We start from the raw sequence: 21,391 nt of genomic DNA, 5'->3' as shown, positions 1-21,391 counted from the left end.
TCACCTGATGGAAAGTAAGTAATGATCAGGCAGAAGGGTACTCAGTAGTGCCCTTTTCAAGTGACAAGATTGCGCTGTCTCTTTTTTTTTATCACAACGAGGAAACTCTTGGCATGCATCTGATGCATCTAACCTGATGGAAAGTAATGATAACGTCGAAGATGGAAGTGAGCTTCACCCGGAATCCTTAACTACAGAGGAACTGGCTATCTTACCTGCAACTGCCGGAACACAACAATGTTATTAACATTTTTGTTTTAGCGACTTAAGGTCTTAAGCGACTTAAGGACTTAAGCTAAGATGGTGGTAGCTAGCCAGGCGGACTTAGAACAAGCTCTGCCGCCAACCAAACCGAATAGAAAAATCTGCCCCCACTGGGAATCGAACCCGAGACCTTTGGGTCTGAAGCAGGTGGTCTTACCACTAGAGCACTAGACCAGAAAGGCATTATTTTAAATCCACAAGTATGTTATAGATAATAATAAAACATAGAATACAGAACATCCTGTATCTAAGGTTAACAGCACATTCGTTGTTTTGCGCGGCCACTCAGTAAACGCATTATGACTCACCACAACGAAGCCGTATTGTAGGAAGACCAAGTGACTAAGCTGTATGAATAAACTTGAATGGGACACTTTCTTCTGTTCGATGACTTACTTGAGTCATAATATTGTAAGTAAGAAGAGTCTGAAGAGTAGAGGCTAACAATAATGCCCCAGTTTCTTTCACTGCTTCTCAGCATTGGATCACCATTTCTATTCATACCAAACACCTAGTCCAAAATTATTTTTCTTTTGCAGAATTCCACAATTATACGGTACGTATCTGCCCTTTACCTAAGTGCCTATTCACTCTCGCCTTGAAAAGGCCCATTATAGTGTTCGGGAAAGACAGGAAAAGCAGCAGGCAGCGAATTCCAGTCGCTACCTGTTCGCATTAAAAAAGACTTACTGATTGCTTAGATTAGATAGAGAAGCGGTTATTACGCCAGATGGAATAGATTATACATAGGGTAAACCGTATAGCTATTGCCCACTTAAAGATTTCAAACACATTGAGATGAAAAATTAAAGAAAGTATTTTAATTATAGACCATTTATGACTTTTTTCTTATAACTCAATAAACTGTTAAACAGAATATTAACAGTTTTTAGTTAAAACTTGCGTAACTTAGAAAATATTGAAATAAATTTAAAATCGTCCAAAAAGTACAGTCNCTACTGTACATTGATCACGAAGTAGATGACTTAGTAAATTCAAATCTAACTAGAGTGATTCAAAGTCAGCACCTGACAATATTATTCTTAAAGCGGGCAATCACTACCAGTGGGCAATCACTCTCTGGTTTACCCTACATAGCACAGAGAATCGTTAAAATTAAGTGTCAGCGATGCACATAGCTCATAGTATGATGGCCGTTGGGGCAGAAAAGTTCTCGACGTCATCATATGGCCCCGGGTGCCAAGCATCAGGGGGTGACAACAGTCGCGCAGATTAGTACTCACTGGCGCATGATATGCCATGATACGGAGGAGGGTTTGCGATGAATGGTTTCTAACATCTTTCTTCTTCAAATCGGTAACCCAAAAATCCTGGGGGGCACCAGATCATTCTCTCATTCTGGGGTGACCATCAAGGTGACTTATGACGGAGCATGGGGGATGCCAACCCATGCTACGCCGCTACCGCCTATTGACTGCAAAAAGACTAAGAAGACTGTCCTACATAGTTTTCTTACACTTGGTCGCTACCCGAACAATCTGTTATCAAATGACCAGCATCATCAGCTCTATTGACGATTTCCTGCCCTTAACGCGTCATTGTGTTTACAAGGGGAGCACCCCCACTCTCAATTACTAATCTAGCTAGACGATCCTCTAGTTAAAGAACGTTTATAACAGACTCATTGAGTCATCCACTCATTTTCTCTAATTTTAACCCAAGTAATTGACTTTTTGCTCCCCAAGATCTACTCTTAGATAGGGCTCTTATTATTTGAAGAAGATTTTTTTTATTTAGTCCAAAATCCTTAGACTACAATAACAGTGTACCTACATAGTTTGTTTAATTAAAATCAAAATGGCAGCCACTCAGCATGTGTTATGCTTTAGGTTAGAACCTAGAGCATAACGCTGGTATTCTGTGGCAGCCATATGTTTGCATTATTTAATTTTTGAAAGAAGTACCTACTCATTTTGCTGAGGAGGAAGGAAGTTAATGAAAACCGCACAGTAGATTTTAAGTAACAAAATTTTTATTAAATAAATAACCGGTCTCGTAACTTTTACAGTCATGTTACCATCATTTATATAAATTATAATAAAATACATGTCCGTTCTTCGTTATTGTTCTATGGGGAATTCCACGGTGACCACAGATTTGCTCGCTAATGACACCGTGGCCTTTGTTTTGCCCAATTTTATGCAGATATCTCTCTGTCCCCCACTGAAAAAATAATTTTTAATAAATTATTAAAATTGCTAGTTTAAAGCTCGCCAAACACGGACAGCTTGAAGCAGCTAGTGTCGACAGCTTCAAGCTGTGACTGCATAAACTCCGGGTATGTTTATATCACTGGCTAAATGGTAGAGCTATCCGTGTAAGATCCTAAAATAAAAATCTAAATAAATAAATCAGCTGAATTTTTAAGTGTTTGAGTTCACCTACATCTCCATATAATAGGTAAGTATAAGTGTAATTCCGGGTCCCAAGTTTAAACTTAAGAGTTATCATAGCATCATCAAAATAATAATAGTCGGTGCTTACGCGAAATAATGATAATTAATTATACTCATTATTACGTTAATGGCCTGATTCCATTTGTGGATTACAGCGTGACTCTACTCTTTATTGTTACACTTAATGTGTGTTTGTTAACTATTATTAAAACATAATAGGGTTACTGACTTTTTTGGGAGGAAATCCCATTGGTGTGATCTCATTGTTTAGCTGTAGATACCAACATAAATAACCACTGTCTGAGCTATACAAACTAAGCCTCTACAGGGTCACCCTGTAGAGGCTTAGTTTGTATAGCTCGATCCTACTTACTCGTAATTATATTATTTTGCTTCTCTGTCTTTACATTAGCCATATTAGTATCTTCTAAGATGGCTTTATGAATATTACCACCAACAAAACTATTTAGGTAGGTATTAGTTAGTTATGACAGTAAGGCCCAGAACACAGAGACCCGTTGAGAGACCACACATGACGCGACCAGTTTGAAACCGATTTAAAAAACCGGTCAAACTGGTCGCGTCATGTGTGGTCTGTCAACGGAATCTATAGCAGAAACTTAGATGCAACTCAAAAGTAACTAGAAGTTGCAGTTTCGTTGCAGTTTCGTTGCAGTTGCGTTTTACCGTGTGTTCTGGGCCTAACTAGTCTGCTTCAGTCGGAAAAGCATCTGCCTCTTTTATATCCTCGATGAAGAAAAATAAAGCCTCAATCATGAAAGTCAGCTTTCTTGTCTATGCAATATTGCATTTTATGTCATCTTCATCATCATTTCATCCACAGGACGTCCCCTGCCTCACCCGACGATTTCCATGTTGACCGGTTGCTAGCGACCTGCATCCAGCCCCTTCCTGCTACCTTTAAGTATTAGGCTGTCCACTTGACTGTTGCATTTATGTATGTTAAAAAAAAATTTAACTCACCCATTATGAACGACGACGACTACTGTATTGTACGGCGTGATGAAAGCCACATTGTCCAAAGAAGATGACAGAAGCGACTTCTTCTCCGTAGACTTAATTCTTCTGGAGCCCCTCGGCACGAATTTGGAGAAGTGCCCCATAGCGTAGTACATGGGCTGCTTTATGAACTCGTTCTTCTCAGGGTAGACGATGATCGGGGAGTCTACGTAGTTCTTCACCCAGTTGGGGCCTCCTTGGTCGTTCAGGCAGAGGTTCCAGTCTATCCAGCCGATCACGTTGTGGTTCAGATCCTGGAATAAAACACATAATCTTATAGTAGGTTATATGTGATTTGTAAGAATCTGGGTGTCAAAAAGAGCTGTCGCCGGTCATCATCGTAGAATTTCGGTGTCCAAATAAGCCGTCGTCACTACCATATTATTATAGTCAGATAGATATGATTCGATACTTGGATTGCTAAGGCATTCCAAGTATTTGATTCCATTATGCAATTATGTAAGCACTTGGAAGTTTCGCGCTTGCCATAGGCTATAATATTATCGCCTATTTCGTAAAACATGGTTCCTTAACTTGTAGTATGAGGTCCCGAAGTGGGCATGTCAAAAAACTGCCCATCGATTTTTAGCTACTCATCATCATCATCATCATTATCAACAACCCTTTACAGTCCACTGTTGGACTATGATCCTCCTCCACTATAGTGGAGGGTTTTGCCACTCCAAACTTTGATAATATTGAAAGTAAGATTTTGCGGGAAGAACCTGGTTGCGGGCAGCGCAGGATCGATCGTTATAGAAAGCCTTGGGGGAGGCCTTTGTCCAGCAGTGGACATCATTTGGACACGAACGACTAATTGTTAGGACAGGTGCATTAATAAATAAAATGCACACTCACCGCAATGATGTCAACGATATAGCTTTTTGCTCTGGTCCAGGAGCCCAAGATCACTTTCTCGGTTTGCCATGGCATTGAACCTGTAAAAACCGAATAAAAAAGAGTTAGGTCTTCGAAAAGCTAGGTTTTGGAACAGAAAGTTTTTAAACAATTATGTTTTCAAAAAGTTTGGTCTTCAACTAGTTTTCAAAAAGTTAGGTTTTCGAAAAGTCACGATTTTAACGCGAGCGAATACTTAGGCTGGGTTGCACCATCTTACTTTAACTTGTGCTTTAACTTTGACAAACGTCAAAAATTTGTCAAACTCCATACAAAAAAACCGGTTATCGTTATAGGTAGTTACGATCAAAGTTAAGTGGTTCAACTCAGCCTTAGTCATTAATGCTCACCTTCACAAGCTTCAGTTGCCAGTATGAACTTGTCCGGGTGAGAATTGGAAATCAGGGACAAAACCGACGCGGGGACGAATTTGTCTGTGTAGTAGTGGACTCCCACTCCGTCTATGTATTGAAGAGCTTCTGGATACTTCTTTATCATCTGTGAAAATTTTGTAATTAATAAGTTTAAGATCTCTGGATAAAAATAACGAATTAATATTTTTCTTAGATTTTCTAGGACGCACAGGATGACACATAAACCAATCACAGAATTTTTTTTAATGCTGTGCGTTCGATTTTTTGCTCAAGCAAGTATCGTTTGTGAATATGGGCGTTAGAATTTAACATAATTTGACCTTATTAATTTTTTTCCTTATTTTTTTAAATAAAGTCCTGCTAACCCTTTGTTACAAAGGGTTAGCAGGACTTTATTACTAATACAAAGGCTTTGTATCAAACTAAATGTTATTATGCTTGTGTTACGATTAGTATCAACACAAAGAGGCGCAGCGGGGATCGAACACGCGTTCCTTGAATCCGAATCCGACACCAACACTAATATTAATGCTATAGATTTTAGCTCGTAATTTAATTTTATTTATTTAACAATGTTTTAACCTACGTATAAGTTAGTTAATCCTACCAAATTAAACCAAACGGGAATGGTGACTCGCTGGTCATCCAGAGTGATGATCTTCAGATCTTTGAAGGTGGAATTCCGTATCGTTGGTCCCAAGTTATTCACTATCCAACTTCCCTGGAAAGAGGAACAATAAAAACATTAAGTAGGTATACAATACAATACAATCTATCTATATAAATAAAAATGAATTGATGTTCGTTAGTCTGATTAAAACTCGAGAACAGCTGGGCCGATTGAGCTGATTTTGGTGTTAAAATGTTTGTCGTGGTCCAGGGTAGGTCTAAACGGTGAGCAAATAAGGAAAGATTTGCTTATTTATTGCCTTTAAGGCGGAACAGAGTTCGCCGGGTCAGCTAGTAACGTACTAAAAACTAGGGTAATCGCAAAGTTTAAGTGGCCTCTCCATACGAGTACAAACTTTAATAGTCAACTGTTTAACTTTGTGTGAAAAGGCAAAAAAGAACAACTGAGAAATATTAAATGTATGTACAAACCATATCACTCGGGGACCAGCCAAGAGAGTTGAAGGAGGCCAAGTTGAACACTCCGTTGATCGGCTCGTTTGTAGTCGTTATACCCCAGATGGGTATCCCTTCGGCAGTATATTTCTCTAGAAACCTGAGACAGAAAAAATGCCATCTATAACTCCCATTACTGGTAATTTTAAACTAAATCCCATAAAGGCCTATTCAGACCTAAGCGGTATTCGCTACCGTCTGCGGCAGAGAAAACCCAGTGGGTATGCGGTAATAATACTGTTCAGACCTAAGCGGTATTCACTACCGTCTGCGGCAGAGAAAACGCTCTAGCCGCGGTACTTGATTCTAAATACCTGAGCGAAACCCGCGTGGTATGTACCTCTAGATGCACACAGTGGCAGCGAATATCGCTCAGGTCGATCTAGCCGCGATACTTGATACTAAATCCTGAGCGAAACCCGCGCGGTATGTACCTCTACTCACGGCGGCAGCGAATATCGCTCAGGTTTGAATAGGCCTTAACCCTTTCAAGTCTCATTAAGCTGAATATTAAATAATGATTGTATTAAGAGTGGGTTTACCAATACAGTCCACTATCTAGTCGGAGATCTAATTTAGCAATCCTGGAGTCTCGAATCGGCCAGTCCGATGCCGACACTGTTGGACTGATTATCATCTCGGATTGTATAATCATTATCATCAGTTCATTTAGTGTCCACAGCAGGAACACGACAGAAAAATGAAAGAAAGCCAATGGAGGATCCCATACTCCTTACGCTGACCTTGGAGTCGCTTTTATAATAACTGTAGGTATAAAAATAAAATCCATCAACAACTCCATGTCTCACAGGAAACTTACTTTACATGGTAATCAGCATAAGTCTGATAATACTCTGGCTTCAACCGGCTGAAGCCTGTATACTGGTCGTTGGTCTTCATCCAGGCCGGAGGAGACCAGGTCGTAGCCACCAGGTGCACTGGCTTGGTAGCGGCCGCCAGGATTGCTTTGAGCATGGGGATCTGAAAAGGTACAATATAATTATTAATTAAAATGAAATTTCCATACTAAATGACAATTTAAACATGTGTTCAGAGCGGTCGTTGAACTTTTTGTTATAAGCCCATTAATTCGTGTAAAGTAAATAGTCGACTCTCTAAGTACATAGGTAGTACTTACTTAATACAGTCATGTTGAATATTGTTGCCACTTAGGGTAGTAATTGTGATAATAATATTATTAATTTATTCAGAAAACATTTCAAATGTTGGAAACTGCGCGATACCTATTAATTTTCTTCTTTTCAAAATAAGCCATCACACATTTGTTTGACTGACATTGGAATAGTATTGATTTCACGTCACACACTAAAAACTTGCATCTTTATTTTATTTTTGTTGTATATTACCTTAACTTGTCAATCAATAACATAGAACTGCTAGCAAGTAACCTTAACCTCGTGTCTAAAAACAGGTACTTAACTCAAAATTATTGCAAAATAATCATTATTTTTCGGGTAGTGACTAATCCCAAATTGGCCTGTTAGGCACCTGTACAAATAACACCTGCACAAATAGCAGAAAATGAAAATGTAGTAAATATATTATTTTTCGGATAGGGACAAAGCCTAAATTATTTGCCTGTTAGGCACCTGTACAAATAGTAAAAAATTAAAATGTAGAGATATTATTTTTTGGGTAGTGACTAAGCCTGAATTAGTCTGTTAGGCACCTGTACAATTAGCACCTGCACAAATAATAGACAATTACAATGTGGAAGTTATCTTTTAAGACAGATTGAAATCCACGACCACGACGCAGACCAATATCTACTAATAATTTCAATGATTTTTAACAGAATTTTCGCCATGGATCTCAAATCAGTATAGATTTTCCTCAATCAACATTTAAACATTTAGGCTGAGATGCACCACCTTATTTTAAACGTAACAATAACAATAGCCGGTGCTTTTTATATGGAGTTTGACAGATTTTTGACGTTTGTCAAAGTTAAAGCCAGAAGGTGCAACTCAGCCTCAAACTTAACGACTAGAGTCCGTAATACCAGGCCTGTTCATCTCCGCGAGTTTACATCGAAAACAAAACACGCACGATGGCCCACCTACAGGATACTTTTCGACAAGGCCTCACATACGAGCGAACATTGACTCACGCACGCGTATTCTTGTGTATGATGGAAGAAAAAAAGAAAATGGTGTACTGAATACTGTGCAGTATTGAACTGCCTAAATAATGATAAAAACACAGANCTATCAAATGCAATTGACGCGCCTCTATGCCAGGGTTTTTATGTTCCTGGTCAGGCTATAGCTCTAGTATTATATTATTATGATGAGACTCCTTGTCTTCGAACCTGACAAACGTATGGTTATTCACACAAAAACTTACCCGCTTTAGGGTGGATTCGACCAAACAAGAGTAAATATTAATCTCAGAATAAATCGTCAGTTTTGACTTACTTCCCGTACTGAATCTGACAATGTGCCAGTACCAGGAGTTATTCTCGGATAAAAGTTTGGTCGAATCGGGACTTACTCGAATAACAACAAAAAAACATACCTTATTCATTTCAAATCCAGGCATCGGCTCTACCACAGGACAGGCTCCCAAATGGTATGTATGAGTATAAACACCCCCCAGCACAGCAAGCAAAACCACCACCGAATACCGATTCATTTTGCAAAAACTACGCGACTAGTTGTTCCAAATTCAACTAGTTTTTTATCAAAACTAGTTTACAAAGTGACGCGTGCGCACTCTGTAGAATTCAACAAAAGACTGACTCTACAAGATCATAATACTCCATTCATATAAACAAACCGGTTGTGCGTTCAATACAGCGAATGTGATACGAGTTCTGAGAAATATTTGTTGGATCTCGCTGAATAGAAACCAATTTGTCTTAATTAAGTATAGTTGTTAAGGAAAAGTTATTTGTAGTAAAGGAAGAAGGCCTATTTAATTAATTAAATCATTGGTTTCCTATTTACAACTTGTTTTTAAACCATTGCACTGTTTAGTGGTTTAGTAACGCTAGATCACTGCAAATGGTTGTATGAGTAGTATCAGAGGAATTGCATTAAGAAATCATGCTCCAAATTAGATTCATTCTCAAGCATAGATTCAATTATATTTTTTTGAATTTCAATCAATCAACAGCACATCAAATTATACTATTTGTTTCAAACATTTATAACAGCAGCTGCATTAAATAATTTACTAAAAAATTTAGCGTTATGAGTCACATCTCGAATAGTTTAATATCTTGAAAAAATCGAATTGCCTTTGGTTCGAAATTGAGCTGTCGCCCGGCAAGCGAAAGCTGCGGGTTCCATTCCCGCCTTGGGCAATTTGATTTTTTTAATTTATTAAAATAACGACATTAAAGCGCACAGTCTTAGTTTAGCTTTATGTTGGTACAGCTGTCGTTAAGGAAACTACGAAGGTATGTACGTCATAATACCAGTTTACTTCTTATCAAAACTTCAGGTCAAAGTTCCTTAAATGAGTAACGGCAGACAAAACTGCTTTGTTATTTAACTTTAACGTTATTAATAATTAATATCATTAACGCTAATTGATGAGTCAAAACGTACTGTTCCTCTTTTTACATAAAAACATCACAGCTTACTTATACAGGGTGATGTTATGTGCAAAAACTAGAGTTTAGCACAGAATCAAAGATTTTTAAAATCTCAAACCATGCGGTTTGCAGCCAGTCTGTAGTGCCGAAGTCAAGTGTCAAGATTGTGCTGTTGTCTTTTTTTTAAAATCCAAGTGCCCTTTTCCAAGGCAGTGTCAAGATTGCGCTGTTTCTTGCATCTTATTTTTTAACCACAACGAGGAAGCTCTTGGCCTGCATCTCACCTGATGGAAAGTAAGTAATGATCAGGCAGAAGGGTACTCAGTAGTGCCCTTTTCAAGTGTCAAGATTGCGCTGTCTCTTTTTTTTAATCACAAAGAGGAAACTCTTGGCATGCATCTGATGCATCTAACCTGATGGAAAGTGATCATCACGCCGAAGATGGAAGTGAGCTTCACCCGGAATCCTTAACTACAGAGGAACTGGCTATCTTACCTGCAACTGCCAGAACACAACAATGCTACTAACATTTTTGTTTTAGCGACTTAAGGTCTTAAGCGACTTAAGGACTTAAGCTAAGATGGTGGTAGCTAGCCAGGCGGACTTAGAACAAGCTCTGCCGCCAACCAAACCGAATAGAAAAATCTGCCCCCACTGGGAATCGAACCCGGGACCTCTGGGTATGAAGCAGGTGGTCTTACCACTAGAGCACTAGACCAGAAAGGCTTTCTCTTAAATTCACAAGTATGTTAAAGAAAATAATAAAGCATAGAATACAGAACACCGTGTATCTAAGGTTAACAGCACATTCGTCGTTTTGCGCGGCCACTCAGTAAACGCATTATGACTCACCACAACGAAGCCGTATTGTAGGAAGACCAAGTGACTAAGCTGTATGAATAAACTTGAATGGGACACTTTCTTCTGTTCGACTTACTTGAGTCATAATTATTGTTAGTAAGTAACTTAAAACTAGAGTAGAGGCTGATAATGGTGACCCAGTTTGACTGTCACTACATTTAAACAATCCATCCAATCCTAACAACGACAACGTGAATATGTCACGAAGAGGCCACACAACAGAATAGTACTGGCCGACCATGATGGTTCCGAAGTGAAGCAGCGGTAGGTTTAAAAGTAAAAAGGAAATTTTGGGATGTGTATTAATGCTATTCACAAACATCACCTTACTGTGAGCAACTACTTTTTTCACTCCAGACCTCCCCGTTGGTGGAATGAACAAGATCGCGGGAAGCGCCTGAATGTGAACAGCACATGATTGACCTTTAGGGAAATCCTTGGGAGAGACCTATAGGTAGCGGCTATAGCTAAGCATGCATCGTCTTTTAGTGATAAAAAAGCATTTACAAGTTTTTCAAATTATAAAGGACATACATGTGTGCTATGATGTTCACTGTCCTGATAGTTGTCTTACACTTGGTCGCTCCCCGAACAATCTGTTATCAAATGACGAGCATCATCAGCTCTATTGACGATTTCCTGCCCTTAACGCGTCATTGTGTTTACAAGGGGAGCACCCCCACTCTCAATTACTAATCTAGCTAGACGATCCTCTAGTTAAAGAACGTTTATTAACAGACTCATTGAGTCATCCACTCATTTTCTGTAATTTTAACCCAAGTAATTGACTTTTTGCTCCCCAAGATCTACTCTTAGATAGGGCTCTTATTATTTGAAGAATATTTTTTTTATTTAGTCCAAAATCCTTAGACTACAATAACAGTGTACCTACATAGTTTGTTTAATTAAAATCAAAATGGCAGCCACTCAGCATGTGTTATGCTTTAGGTTAGAACCTAGAGCATAACGCTGGTATTCTGTAGCAGCCATATGTTTGCATTATTTAATTTTTGAAAGAAGTACCTACTCATTTTGCTGAGGAGGAAGGAAACTAAGTTAATGAAAACCGCACAGTAGATTTTAAGTAACAAAATTTTTATTAAATAAATAACCGGTCTCGTAACTTTTACAGTCATGTTACCATCATTTATATAAATTATAATAAAATATGTACATGTCCGTTCCTCGTTATTGTTCTATGGGGAATTCCACGGTGACCACAGATTTGCTCGCTAATGACACCGTGGCCTTTGTTTTGCCCAATTTTATGCAGATATCTCTCTGTCCCCCACTGAAAAAATAATTTTTAATAAATTATATTAAAATTGCTAGTATAAAAGCTCGCCAAACACGGACAGCTTGAAGCAGCTAGTGTCGACAGCTTCAAGCTGTGACTGCATAAACTCCGGGTATGTTTACGAGTATATCACTGGCTAACTAGTAGAGCTATCCGTGTAAGATCCTAAGATAAAAATCTAAATAAATAAATCAGCTGAATTTTTAAGTGTTTGAGTTCACCTACATCTCCATATAAGGTAAGTATAAGTGTAATTCCGGGTCCCAAGTTTAAACTTAAGAGTTATCATAGCATCATCAAAATAATAATAGTCGGTGCTTACGCGAAATAATAATAATTAATTGTACTCATTATTCTGTTAATGGCCTGATTCCATTTGTGGATTACAGCGTGATTCTACTCTTTATTGTTACACTTAATGTGTGTGTGTTTGTTAACTATTATTGAAACATAATAGGGTTACTGACTGTTTTTTGCGAGGAAATCCCACTTGTATGATCTCATTGTTTTAAAGCAGAACCACCATAATGAGGTATCATGGTGGTTCTGCTTTGAAACAATGAGACAGCCTGTGACCCTGTAGAGGCTTAGTTTGTATAGCTCGATCCTACTTACTCGTAATTATATTATTTTGCTTCTCTGTCTTTACATTAGCCATATTAGTATCTTCTAAGATGGCTTTATGAATATTACCACCAAAAAAACTATTTAGGTAGGTATTAGTTAGTTATGACAGTAAGGCCCAGAACACAGAGACCCGTTGAGAGACCACACATGACGCGACCAGTTTGAAACCGATTTAAAAAACCGGTCTAACTGGTCGCGTCATGTGTGGTCTGTCAACGGAATCTATAGCAGAAACTTAGAGATGCAACTCAAAAGTAACTAGAAGTTGCAGTTTCGTTGCAGTGGCGTTTTACCGTGTGTTCTGGGCCTAACTCGTCTGCTTCAGTCGGAAAAGCATCTGCCTCTTTTATATCCTCGATGAATAAAAATAAAACCGCTATCATGAAAGTCAGCTTTCTTGTCTATGTACTATTGCATTTTATGTCATCTTCATTATCATTTCAGCCACAGGACGTCCCCTGCCTCACCCGACGATTTCCATGTTGACCGGTTGCTAGCGACCTGCATCCAGCGCCTTCCTGCTACCTTTAAGTATAAGGCTGTCCACTTGATTGTTGCATTTATGTATGTTAAAAAAATATTTAACTCACCCGTTATAAACGACGACGACTACCGTATTGTACTGCGTGATGAAAGCCACATTGTCCAAAGAAGATGACAGAAGCGACTTCTTCTCCGTAGACTTAATTCTTCTGGAGCCCCTCGGCACGAATTTAGAGAAGTGCCCCATAGCGTAGTACATGGGCTGCTTTATGAACTCGTTCTTCTCAGGGTAGACGATGATCGGGGAGTCTACGTAGTTCTTCACCCAGTTGGGGCCTCCTTGGTCGTTCAGGCAGAGGTTCCAGTCTATCCAGCCGATCACGTTGTGGTTCAGATCCTGGAATAAAACACACAATCTTATAGTATATGTGATCTGGGTGTCAAAAAGAGCTGTCGTCGCCGGTTATCATCGTAGAATTTGGGTATCCAAATAAGCGGTAGTGACCATATTATTATGGTTAGATCGATATGATTCGATACTTGGATTGCCTTACACTTGGAAGTTTCGCGCTTACTTACTTAAGGCTATATCGCCTATTTCGTAAAACATGGTTCCTTAACTTGTAATATGAGGTCCCGAAGTGTCCATGTCAGATAACTGCCCATCGATTTTTAGCTACTCATCATCATCATCATCAACAGCCCTTTACAGTCCACTGTTGGACTATGATCCTCATCCACTATACACTATACGGTCGTTATAGAAAGCCTTGGGGGAGGCCTTTGTCCAGCAGTGGACATCATTTGGACACGAACGAAGATTTGTTAGGACAGGTGCATTAATAAATCAAATGAACACTCACCGCAATGATGTCAACGATATAGCTTTTTGCTCTGGTCCAGGAGCCCAAGATCACTTTCTCGGTTTGCCATGGCGCTGAACCTGTAAAAGCCGAAAAATATAAGAGTTTTGAAAAGTTAGGATTTCGAATAATAGTTTTTCGAACATCTATCTAGGTCTTTGAAAAGCTAGGTTTTGGCACTGTTAAGGTTTTCGAAAATTAGGTTTTCTAAAAGTTAGGTTTTCGAACAACTTATGTTTTCGAGTAGTTAAGTTTTTAACGAAATTAGGTTTTCGTTAAGTTAGGTTTTCAAACAAGACGGTAGGTTTGCGAAAAGATAGGTTTTCGAACAGGTTTTCGACCAAGTTAGGTTTTGGAACAATAGAGGTACGGTTTTTTTTAATCTTATCAGAAATGTTATCTTCATAAATTTTAGTCATAAGAGTATAATACTTATACCTATATGTTGTCAGTATGCCTTATAAATAAATAAATAATAAAAAAAGATTATTAGTACATAATTTGATATTTCACAAATTACTAATAGTCCCGTTAGCCCCGAATATTCCGGTTTTGAACCAGCTTCAGATTTTAACGCGGGCGAATACTTTCGATCAACATGGAAAGCATTGGGGGAGGCCTATGTTCAGCAGTGGACGTCCTATGGCTGAAGTGATGATGATGATGATGATGAATACTTTTGCTTACCTTCACAAGCTTCAGTGGCCAGTATGAACTTGTCCGGGTGTGAATTGGAAATCAGGGACAAAACCGATGCGGGGACGAATTTGTCTGTGTAGTAGTGGACTCCTACTCCGTCTATGTATTGGAGAGCTTCTGGATACTTCTTTATCATCTGTGAAAATATAAATAAATATAAGATTGAGATTTCTGGAAAAAAAAAGATTAACATTTTTCTCAGGTTTTCTTAGCACTTAACACAATAATATAGATTGATATTTTTTTTCCATTTTTTAAAAATAAAGTCCCGCAAACCTCTCGTTATAAGCTTATTATGCTTGTGTTATGAGTGGTTGGTGATAGGTACCTAGCGACGCAGCGGGGATCGAACCCGCGTTCTTCCGATCCGACCTGTACCTCTAGCATGAACAACTTTCGTCTTGGAATCGTTTGCGTATTCGACAAAATTCAATACTCAACCTTCGAATAAACGATAACGTGACAATTTTGATTCTCAAAATAAGTTTCATGCAACCATTTCTCATATTACACTTTACGACACGTTCACAAGGGCGCTGTTGTAGTTTTCGTACTAAATCTTTTGGTGGCGATTCGAGCTCAAAAGTTTTTCATGATAGCCGTACCGACACCGACACCGGACTATTGTCGCTAAAATTTAAAATAGGTAAATAATAAATCCTACCAAATTAAACCAAACAGGTATGGTGACTCGCTGGTCGTCCAGTGTGATAATCTTCAGGTCCTTGAAGGTGGAATTCCGTATCGTTGGTCCCAAGTTATTCACTATCCAACTTCCCTGGAAAGAGAAACAATAGAAACTTTAAGTATACAATACATTAACGTACTAAAAACAAGGGTAAACTCGCAAAATTTAACTTGCCTCTCCATCAAACTTTAATAGTCAACTGTTTAAGTTTGTGTGAAAAGGAACAACTAAGGAATATTAAATGTACTAGCTTTCCGCCCGCGGCTTCGCCCGCGTGGAATTTTGTCTGTCACAGAAAAACTTTATCACGCGCGTCCCTGTTTCAAAAACCGGGATAAAAACTATCCTATGTTCTTTCCCGGGACTCAAACTATCTCTATGCCAAATTTCATCAAAATCGGTTGCGAGGTTTAAGCGGGAAAACGTAACAGACAGACAGACAGACAGACAGACAGACAGAGTTACTTTCGCATTTATAATATTAATAGTTGGGATGGTACAAACCATATCACTCGGTGACCAGCCAAGAGAGTTGAAGGAGGCCAAGTTGAACACCCCGTTTATCGGCTCGTTTGTAGTCGTAATGCCCCAGATAGGTATCCCTTCAGCAGTATACTTTTCTAGAAACCTACGACAGAAAAATACGACTTATTATTACACCTATCTTGTAACGCAGTGCGTATTCGGAGAGATTTCAAAGGACTCGTCGTAACATAATATAGCTGCTATCTGCTATCCAATATGATGGACCATTAATGATAGAGACCACTTCAACAATTTTTGACAGTTTTCGAGTCATTTTCAATGTTTGAGTTCAATACCTTACTGGATTCTAATATCATACATCAAAAGCATTTGCACCTCAAATCCTTGAAAACATCACCATCACAGACACATTTCAAATTCTGTTACATTTCCCAGTTTTGAAGCCGGTGTTTCCATGGTCTGAAATACTTTATTAAATACCTTCACAATTCAAAACCTCACAGGAAACTTACTTTACATGGTAATCAGCATAAGTCTGATAATACTCTGGCTTCAACCGGCTGAAGCCTGTATACTGGTCGTTGGTCTTCATCCAGGCCGGAGGAGACCAGGTCGTAGCCACCAGGTGCACTGGCTTGGTAGCGGCCGCCAGGATTGCTTTGAGCATGGGGATCTGAAAAGGTACAATATAATTATTAATTAAAATGTAATTTACATACTAAATGACAATTTAAACATGTGTTCAGAGCGGTCGTTGAACTTTTTGTTATAAGCCCATTAATTCGTGTAAAGTAAATAGTCGACTCTCTAAGTACATAGGTAGTACTTACTTAAACAGTCATATTGAATATTGTTGCCACTTAGGGTAGTAATTGTGATAATAATATTATTAATTTAGTCAGAAAACATTTCAAATGTTGGAAACTGCGCGATACCTATTAATTTTCTTCTTTTCAAAATAAGCCATCATACATTTGTTTGACTGACATTGGAATAGTATTGCTTTCACGTCACACACTAAAAACTTGCATCTTTATTTTATTTTTGTTGTATATTACCTTAACTTGTCAATCAATAACATAGAACTGCTAGCAAGTAACCTTAACCTCGTGTCTAAAAACAGGTAACTCAAAATTATTGCAAAATAATCATTATTTTTCGGGTAGTGACTAATCCCAAATTGGCCTGTTAGGCACCTGTACAAATAACACCTGCACAAATAGCAGAAAATGAAAATGTAGTAAAAATATTATTTTTCGCATAGGGACAAAGCCTAAATTTGCCTGTTAGGCACCTGTACTAATAGTAGAAAATTAAAATGTAGAGATATTATTTTTCGGATAGGGACAAAGCCTAAATTATTTGCCTGTTAGGCACCTGTACAAATAGTAAAAAATTAAAATGTAAAAGATATTATTTTTCGGGTATTGACAAAGCCTGAATTGGCCTGTTAGGCACCTGTACCAATAGTATTTGAACAAATAGTAGAAAATGAAAATGTAGTAAAGATATTATTTTTCGGGTAGGGACAAAGCCTGAATTTGCATGTACAAATAGTAAAAAATTAAAATGTAGAGATATAATTTTTTGGGTAGTGACTAAGCCTGAATTAGTCTGTTAGGCACCTGTAAAATTAGCACCTGCACAAATAATAGACAATAACAATGTGAAAGTTATCTTTTAAGACAGATTGAAATCCACGACCACGACTCAGACCAATATCTACTAATAATTTCAATGATTTTTAACAGAATTTTCGCCATGGATCTCAAATCAGTATAGATTTTCCTCAATCAACATTTAAACATTTAGGCTGAGATGCACCACCTTATTTTAAACGTAACAATAACAATAGCCGGTGCTTTTTATATGGAGTTCGACAGATTTTTGACGTTTGTCAAAGTTAAAGCCAGAAGGTGCAACTCAGCCTCAAACTTAACGACTAGAGTCCGTAATACTATGGTAATACCTTATACTCAAAATCTTCGTAAGCCAATGAGAAGTTTGCTAGCTTTACATCATCCTTCGGGAGCTCATTGTACGCGTAGGGATGCGTGGAGAAGTCTGTCCCTCCAATAGGCACTCTTGCCATGCTGTATTCGAGCCCAGACTTGCTGTAGTAAGAACTGAAATAGACAATACTCATATTAAATCTTGAATTTTAATCACAAATGCGTGACCAGTACCAGAAGATTTGGGACAAGCATATTTTTTCCTAAATGGACATAGTCATCATCATCATTATGGTCATTTAGTTCCCACTGCAGGTAGAGCACCTCGTCTAATTTTTTGAGGCAAATGGAAGATTTGAGCTAGTCTCCTCATGCTGACCACGGGACTCGTTTCCACCGCTGCGACTACTGTGTAGCCAGGATCTACAGCAGTCTTTCCCAAAGTGGGCGATAACGCCCCCTTGTGGGCGCTGCAGGCTTAAAGGGGGGCGGTAAGAGACCCAGAAAAAAAATCGGGGCGTTGTGTAGAGGCTTGGGAGGCGTCATTTACTAGGAGGCCTCTTAGACACCGACTGAGCACTCGACTCTCGACTACAAATGGGGGCGCTAAAAAGAATTTATTCTCAAAGTGTATAAAATAAGTTTGAGAACCGCTGATCTACAGCTTGACCGCCAATAAAAACCCAACCAGTGAAGGTCAAGTTTGTCCCGGGGGAAAGTTAAACTGTCATTGGGCCCGCAACGAAATTAATCAGAAGAACAAGGAGGAGTTTGAAGTTAAGGTTCGACTACCCTCCATTGCAAAGCGGTGACAAACAAAGGTCCGTCTGGTCCCCATGCTGACCAGACGGGTTTGGGAGACCTGATGTTCGCATATTGTCTTTTAGTCGCTTTTAGAGGAGATGCTTCTTTTCCACCTACATAAGTAGGTACGGTATCTTTAAGACATAGGTACTTACTCAATAAGTATTTGCTGCAAAGTGGCATCGGTCAGGTTCTTCCAGTTCATTCCAGCTGCGTCCGTGGTGGCTCCACCGAACCCTTCTATGGTCTGAAACACCGTCGAGGGGTCCAGGGTCAACGAGTACCCGCAGCTTCCTGGAATGGAAGAAGTTTAGATGTAGAAGTCGCAGGGCAGACTCTTCTTAACCGTTTCACTCTTGGCAGAGTGGTCATGGTCACGTTGAGGCGTTGTACTCATCGGTTGTAGAGGCGGATACAACTCCCCGCACGATCTCCCGCCATCTCAAAAGAGCCATCAGGGCAAACTACACAAGACAAAAAACAAGCTGCTAAGTTTCATAGACAGATCGTCATTCTCATTTCAGCCACAATACCTTAGTGATTACCGTATTAGGCTGTTTAAAACAGCCAGAATCCAGCGGCTTCCTGCGACCTCCATTGCAGTAGCTTGCTTTTCCATCGGTCGTCAGTTCCCAGAACTGTCCCTGTCTGTTGCCATTATGCTTGTATAGCTTGCTAATTCGTCGTTGCTATATCAGCGACTTTAGTTAGTTTATAGATCTATACTGTATTAAATGAGATGTATATTTTAGAGCGAGATGATGAGCTGAATATTAATTATCATTTCAATGCGCCATAATTATGTCCTCAATGTTTATTTACTTGATGCAACTTGTGCTTGTGACGTCTGTGTTCATTATTTACCTGCTTTGCAGGGTATGTGAAAGTCGACTATAAATATCTGAATGTTGTTTTTGAGCAAGTTAAGTTAAGGCAAATTAAAAAGGTAGGTAAACCTTTTTAATTTGCCTATTTACTTACCTGTGTTATTACCAGTTTCGTTAGATTCAGACAGACTTCCGATCCCCTTTTGAAATCTGAGGCCAGACTGAAAATAACAATTACATAATTTAATTATTTTGCTTTTTTCCTTTTAGCGAATCCTTAAAATTAACTATATCTACTATCACCAAAACTTAAAAATAAATTTCGGGTCTTACAAAATCAAACTCCCACTGTTCCAGCTACCGATTTCTGTTTTGGTCATTCGTTGATAGAACGAGACCACAGGATCAGAAATGGGTAGCTGGAACTGTGGCTGTGCGCCACTCGACCACAGTGGTCGTTAAATATTACAACTTAAATTTTTGTGGCCATGAGCCGGAAGACGTAGCGTGGGCAGGCCTCCCACAAGGTGGACCGACGATCAGGTGAAGGTCGCGGGAGGTGTCTGGATGAGTGCGGCGCAAGACCGGTCTTGTGGAAATCCTTGGGGGAGGCCTTTGTCCAGCTGTGGACATCATTAGGCTGAAACAAACAAACTAACGAATTTTTGTGGCTCTTTCACCTCTTCAAGTTTAGATACTATTATTTAATGTGTGCCGAGACTCAAAAAACTGCTCAAAAGTCACCTCAGAGGATGTATAGCTGACGAAGGTGCCTTCCCCAGGAGTTTTCCTCGTGAGCTCGTCGCAGTAGGTGGCATTGCACACGCACACCACCGACTGGCCACTGATTTGTCGCTCTGAACATGGTTTATCTGAAATAACTACTTAAGTCTTTAGATTTGTCTCGACATATCTTAAGACACAAAAACTAAGCAGATGCCAGCATTTTTAATAGCTTATCAGACAAAAACAGCCATAATAATCTTTGTTTGTTAACTGTTTCGATAAAATTATACTCTTGAGAAAGGATGTTCTAAGATGATTCATGAGTAAATTTATCTCTGGAACTCCTCAATCTTTACTTACTGGTTGAATGTTATTGGAGACTAAACTGTAGATCTTGGCTATAAAAGAGTTGCAGTAGTGGGAACAAGAGGTGGGGATAACCACCTGGGGTCTAGAGGTCCGCACTTACATTATTGTAGTATGTACTTATTGAAACGGCATTATTGCCCATTCTTTGGCATCAACAAAGAGACATTAAAATACCGAGTATGGAGTTATGGTCAAAAGTAAAATGAAACTGTTTTACTGTTCTAAATCATGAAAGGCATGGCAAGAAGAAACGGAGCGATCTTGACTGTTAAAATTGTGTGAACATTTTTAGTCGAGTCAAAAAAATCGTTATAACCAACTCAGGTATTTACGGAAACAGTTAAATTAACTGAAAACTTAAATACCTAAATCAGTGTGTTATGAAACTTTTGAACTATAAGGCTGAGTTGCACCACTTAAGTTTAACGGTAACTATGACGATATGTTTAACAGATTTTTGACGTTTCTCAAAGTTAAATTAAGATGGTGCAACCCAGCCTAAGTATACAGTTAAAACTCTAACGGCCATGTGAAACTTTATAAACCACAGCAACCGTGTTATCAAATATTTTTCGTTTGTTATTGTGAATCGCGCTATTTTTAGATGACAAAAGCAGTGACCGGTATAATATTGCAAAAACAACGAACAAAATTCAAAATAACATACCGGTAAACCCTTGTGACACAAGTAACACTACAACACACAACACTTTATGTAACATCGTTGTTACATTCGTGTTTAATAAAACGATTTCTTATGATAATCTGACGTCAAGTCACTATACCGGTCGACCGGGTTGTGTCGTGTGAACAGACTCAGCTCACAATAAATTGCCCGTTGATATTTGTATTGTGTTTACTTGATGTACAGTCGGTCGTAAAATTGACCTCAGTTGACTTATGGCTCCCATGACACGTTGTGCGAAAAAGATAACAATTACTCGGCTATCAAATAATTTGCACACTTACTTTTAATTGCTAATTAGTTAAAATGTTCAGGATATTAGTTACAATAATTTAAATTACATTGAGGTAATTTTTAAATTATCA

General features: G+C 38.8%; 2 protein-coding genes across 3 annotated transcripts; both read right to left on the bottom strand.

Annotated features, from left to right (window-relative positions):
• Positions 1-2,234: 2,234 nt before the first annotated feature.
• Positions 2,235-8,644, bottom strand: LOC114352131 (lysosomal acid glucosylceramidase-like). Its single transcript, XM_028303602.1, has 8 exons — positions 8,636-8,644; positions 6,918-7,078; positions 6,074-6,197; positions 5,580-5,693; positions 4,949-5,096; positions 4,560-4,639; positions 3,666-3,955; positions 2,235-2,448 (listed from the first exon to the last, which is right to left on the bottom strand). The coding sequence occupies exons 1-8, from the start codon at positions 8,642-8,644 to the stop codon at positions 2,346-2,348; spliced, it is 1,029 nt and encodes a 342-aa protein (XP_028159403.1). The 3' UTR covers positions 2,235-2,345.
• A 2,949-nt stretch (positions 8,645-11,593) lies between these two features.
• On the bottom strand, positions 11,594-21,156 carry LOC114352148 (lysosomal acid glucosylceramidase-like). Of its 2 annotated transcripts, none has more exons than XM_028303625.1 (12): positions 21,009-21,156; positions 19,991-20,127; positions 19,401-19,467; positions 18,575-18,713; positions 17,633-17,789; positions 16,176-16,336; positions 15,682-15,805; positions 15,154-15,267; positions 14,478-14,625; positions 13,791-13,870; positions 13,035-13,324; positions 11,594-11,811 (listed from the first exon to the last, which is right to left on the bottom strand). In XM_028303625.1, the coding sequence occupies exons 1-12, from the start codon at positions 21,061-21,063 to the stop codon at positions 11,709-11,711; spliced, it is 1,575 nt and encodes a 524-aa protein (XP_028159426.1). In that variant the 5' UTR covers positions 21,064-21,156; the 3' UTR covers positions 11,594-11,708. The 2 variants fall into 2 exon arrangements, with proteins under 2 accessions (XP_028159426.1, XP_028159427.1); XM_028303626.1 differs by having other exon boundaries at positions 19,991-20,118.
• Between the last annotated feature and the right edge of the window lie 235 nt (positions 21,157-21,391).

This window comes from Ostrinia furnacalis, unplaced genomic scaffold (genome assembly GCF_004193835.3).
Source record: "Ostrinia furnacalis isolate ACB-3 unplaced genomic scaffold, ASM419383v2 OfSCF1259, whole genome shotgun sequence".
NCBI classification, from domain to species: Eukaryota; Metazoa; Arthropoda; class Insecta; order Lepidoptera; family Crambidae; genus Ostrinia; species Ostrinia furnacalis.
This window is presented reverse-complemented; position numbering and strand designations above follow the sequence as displayed.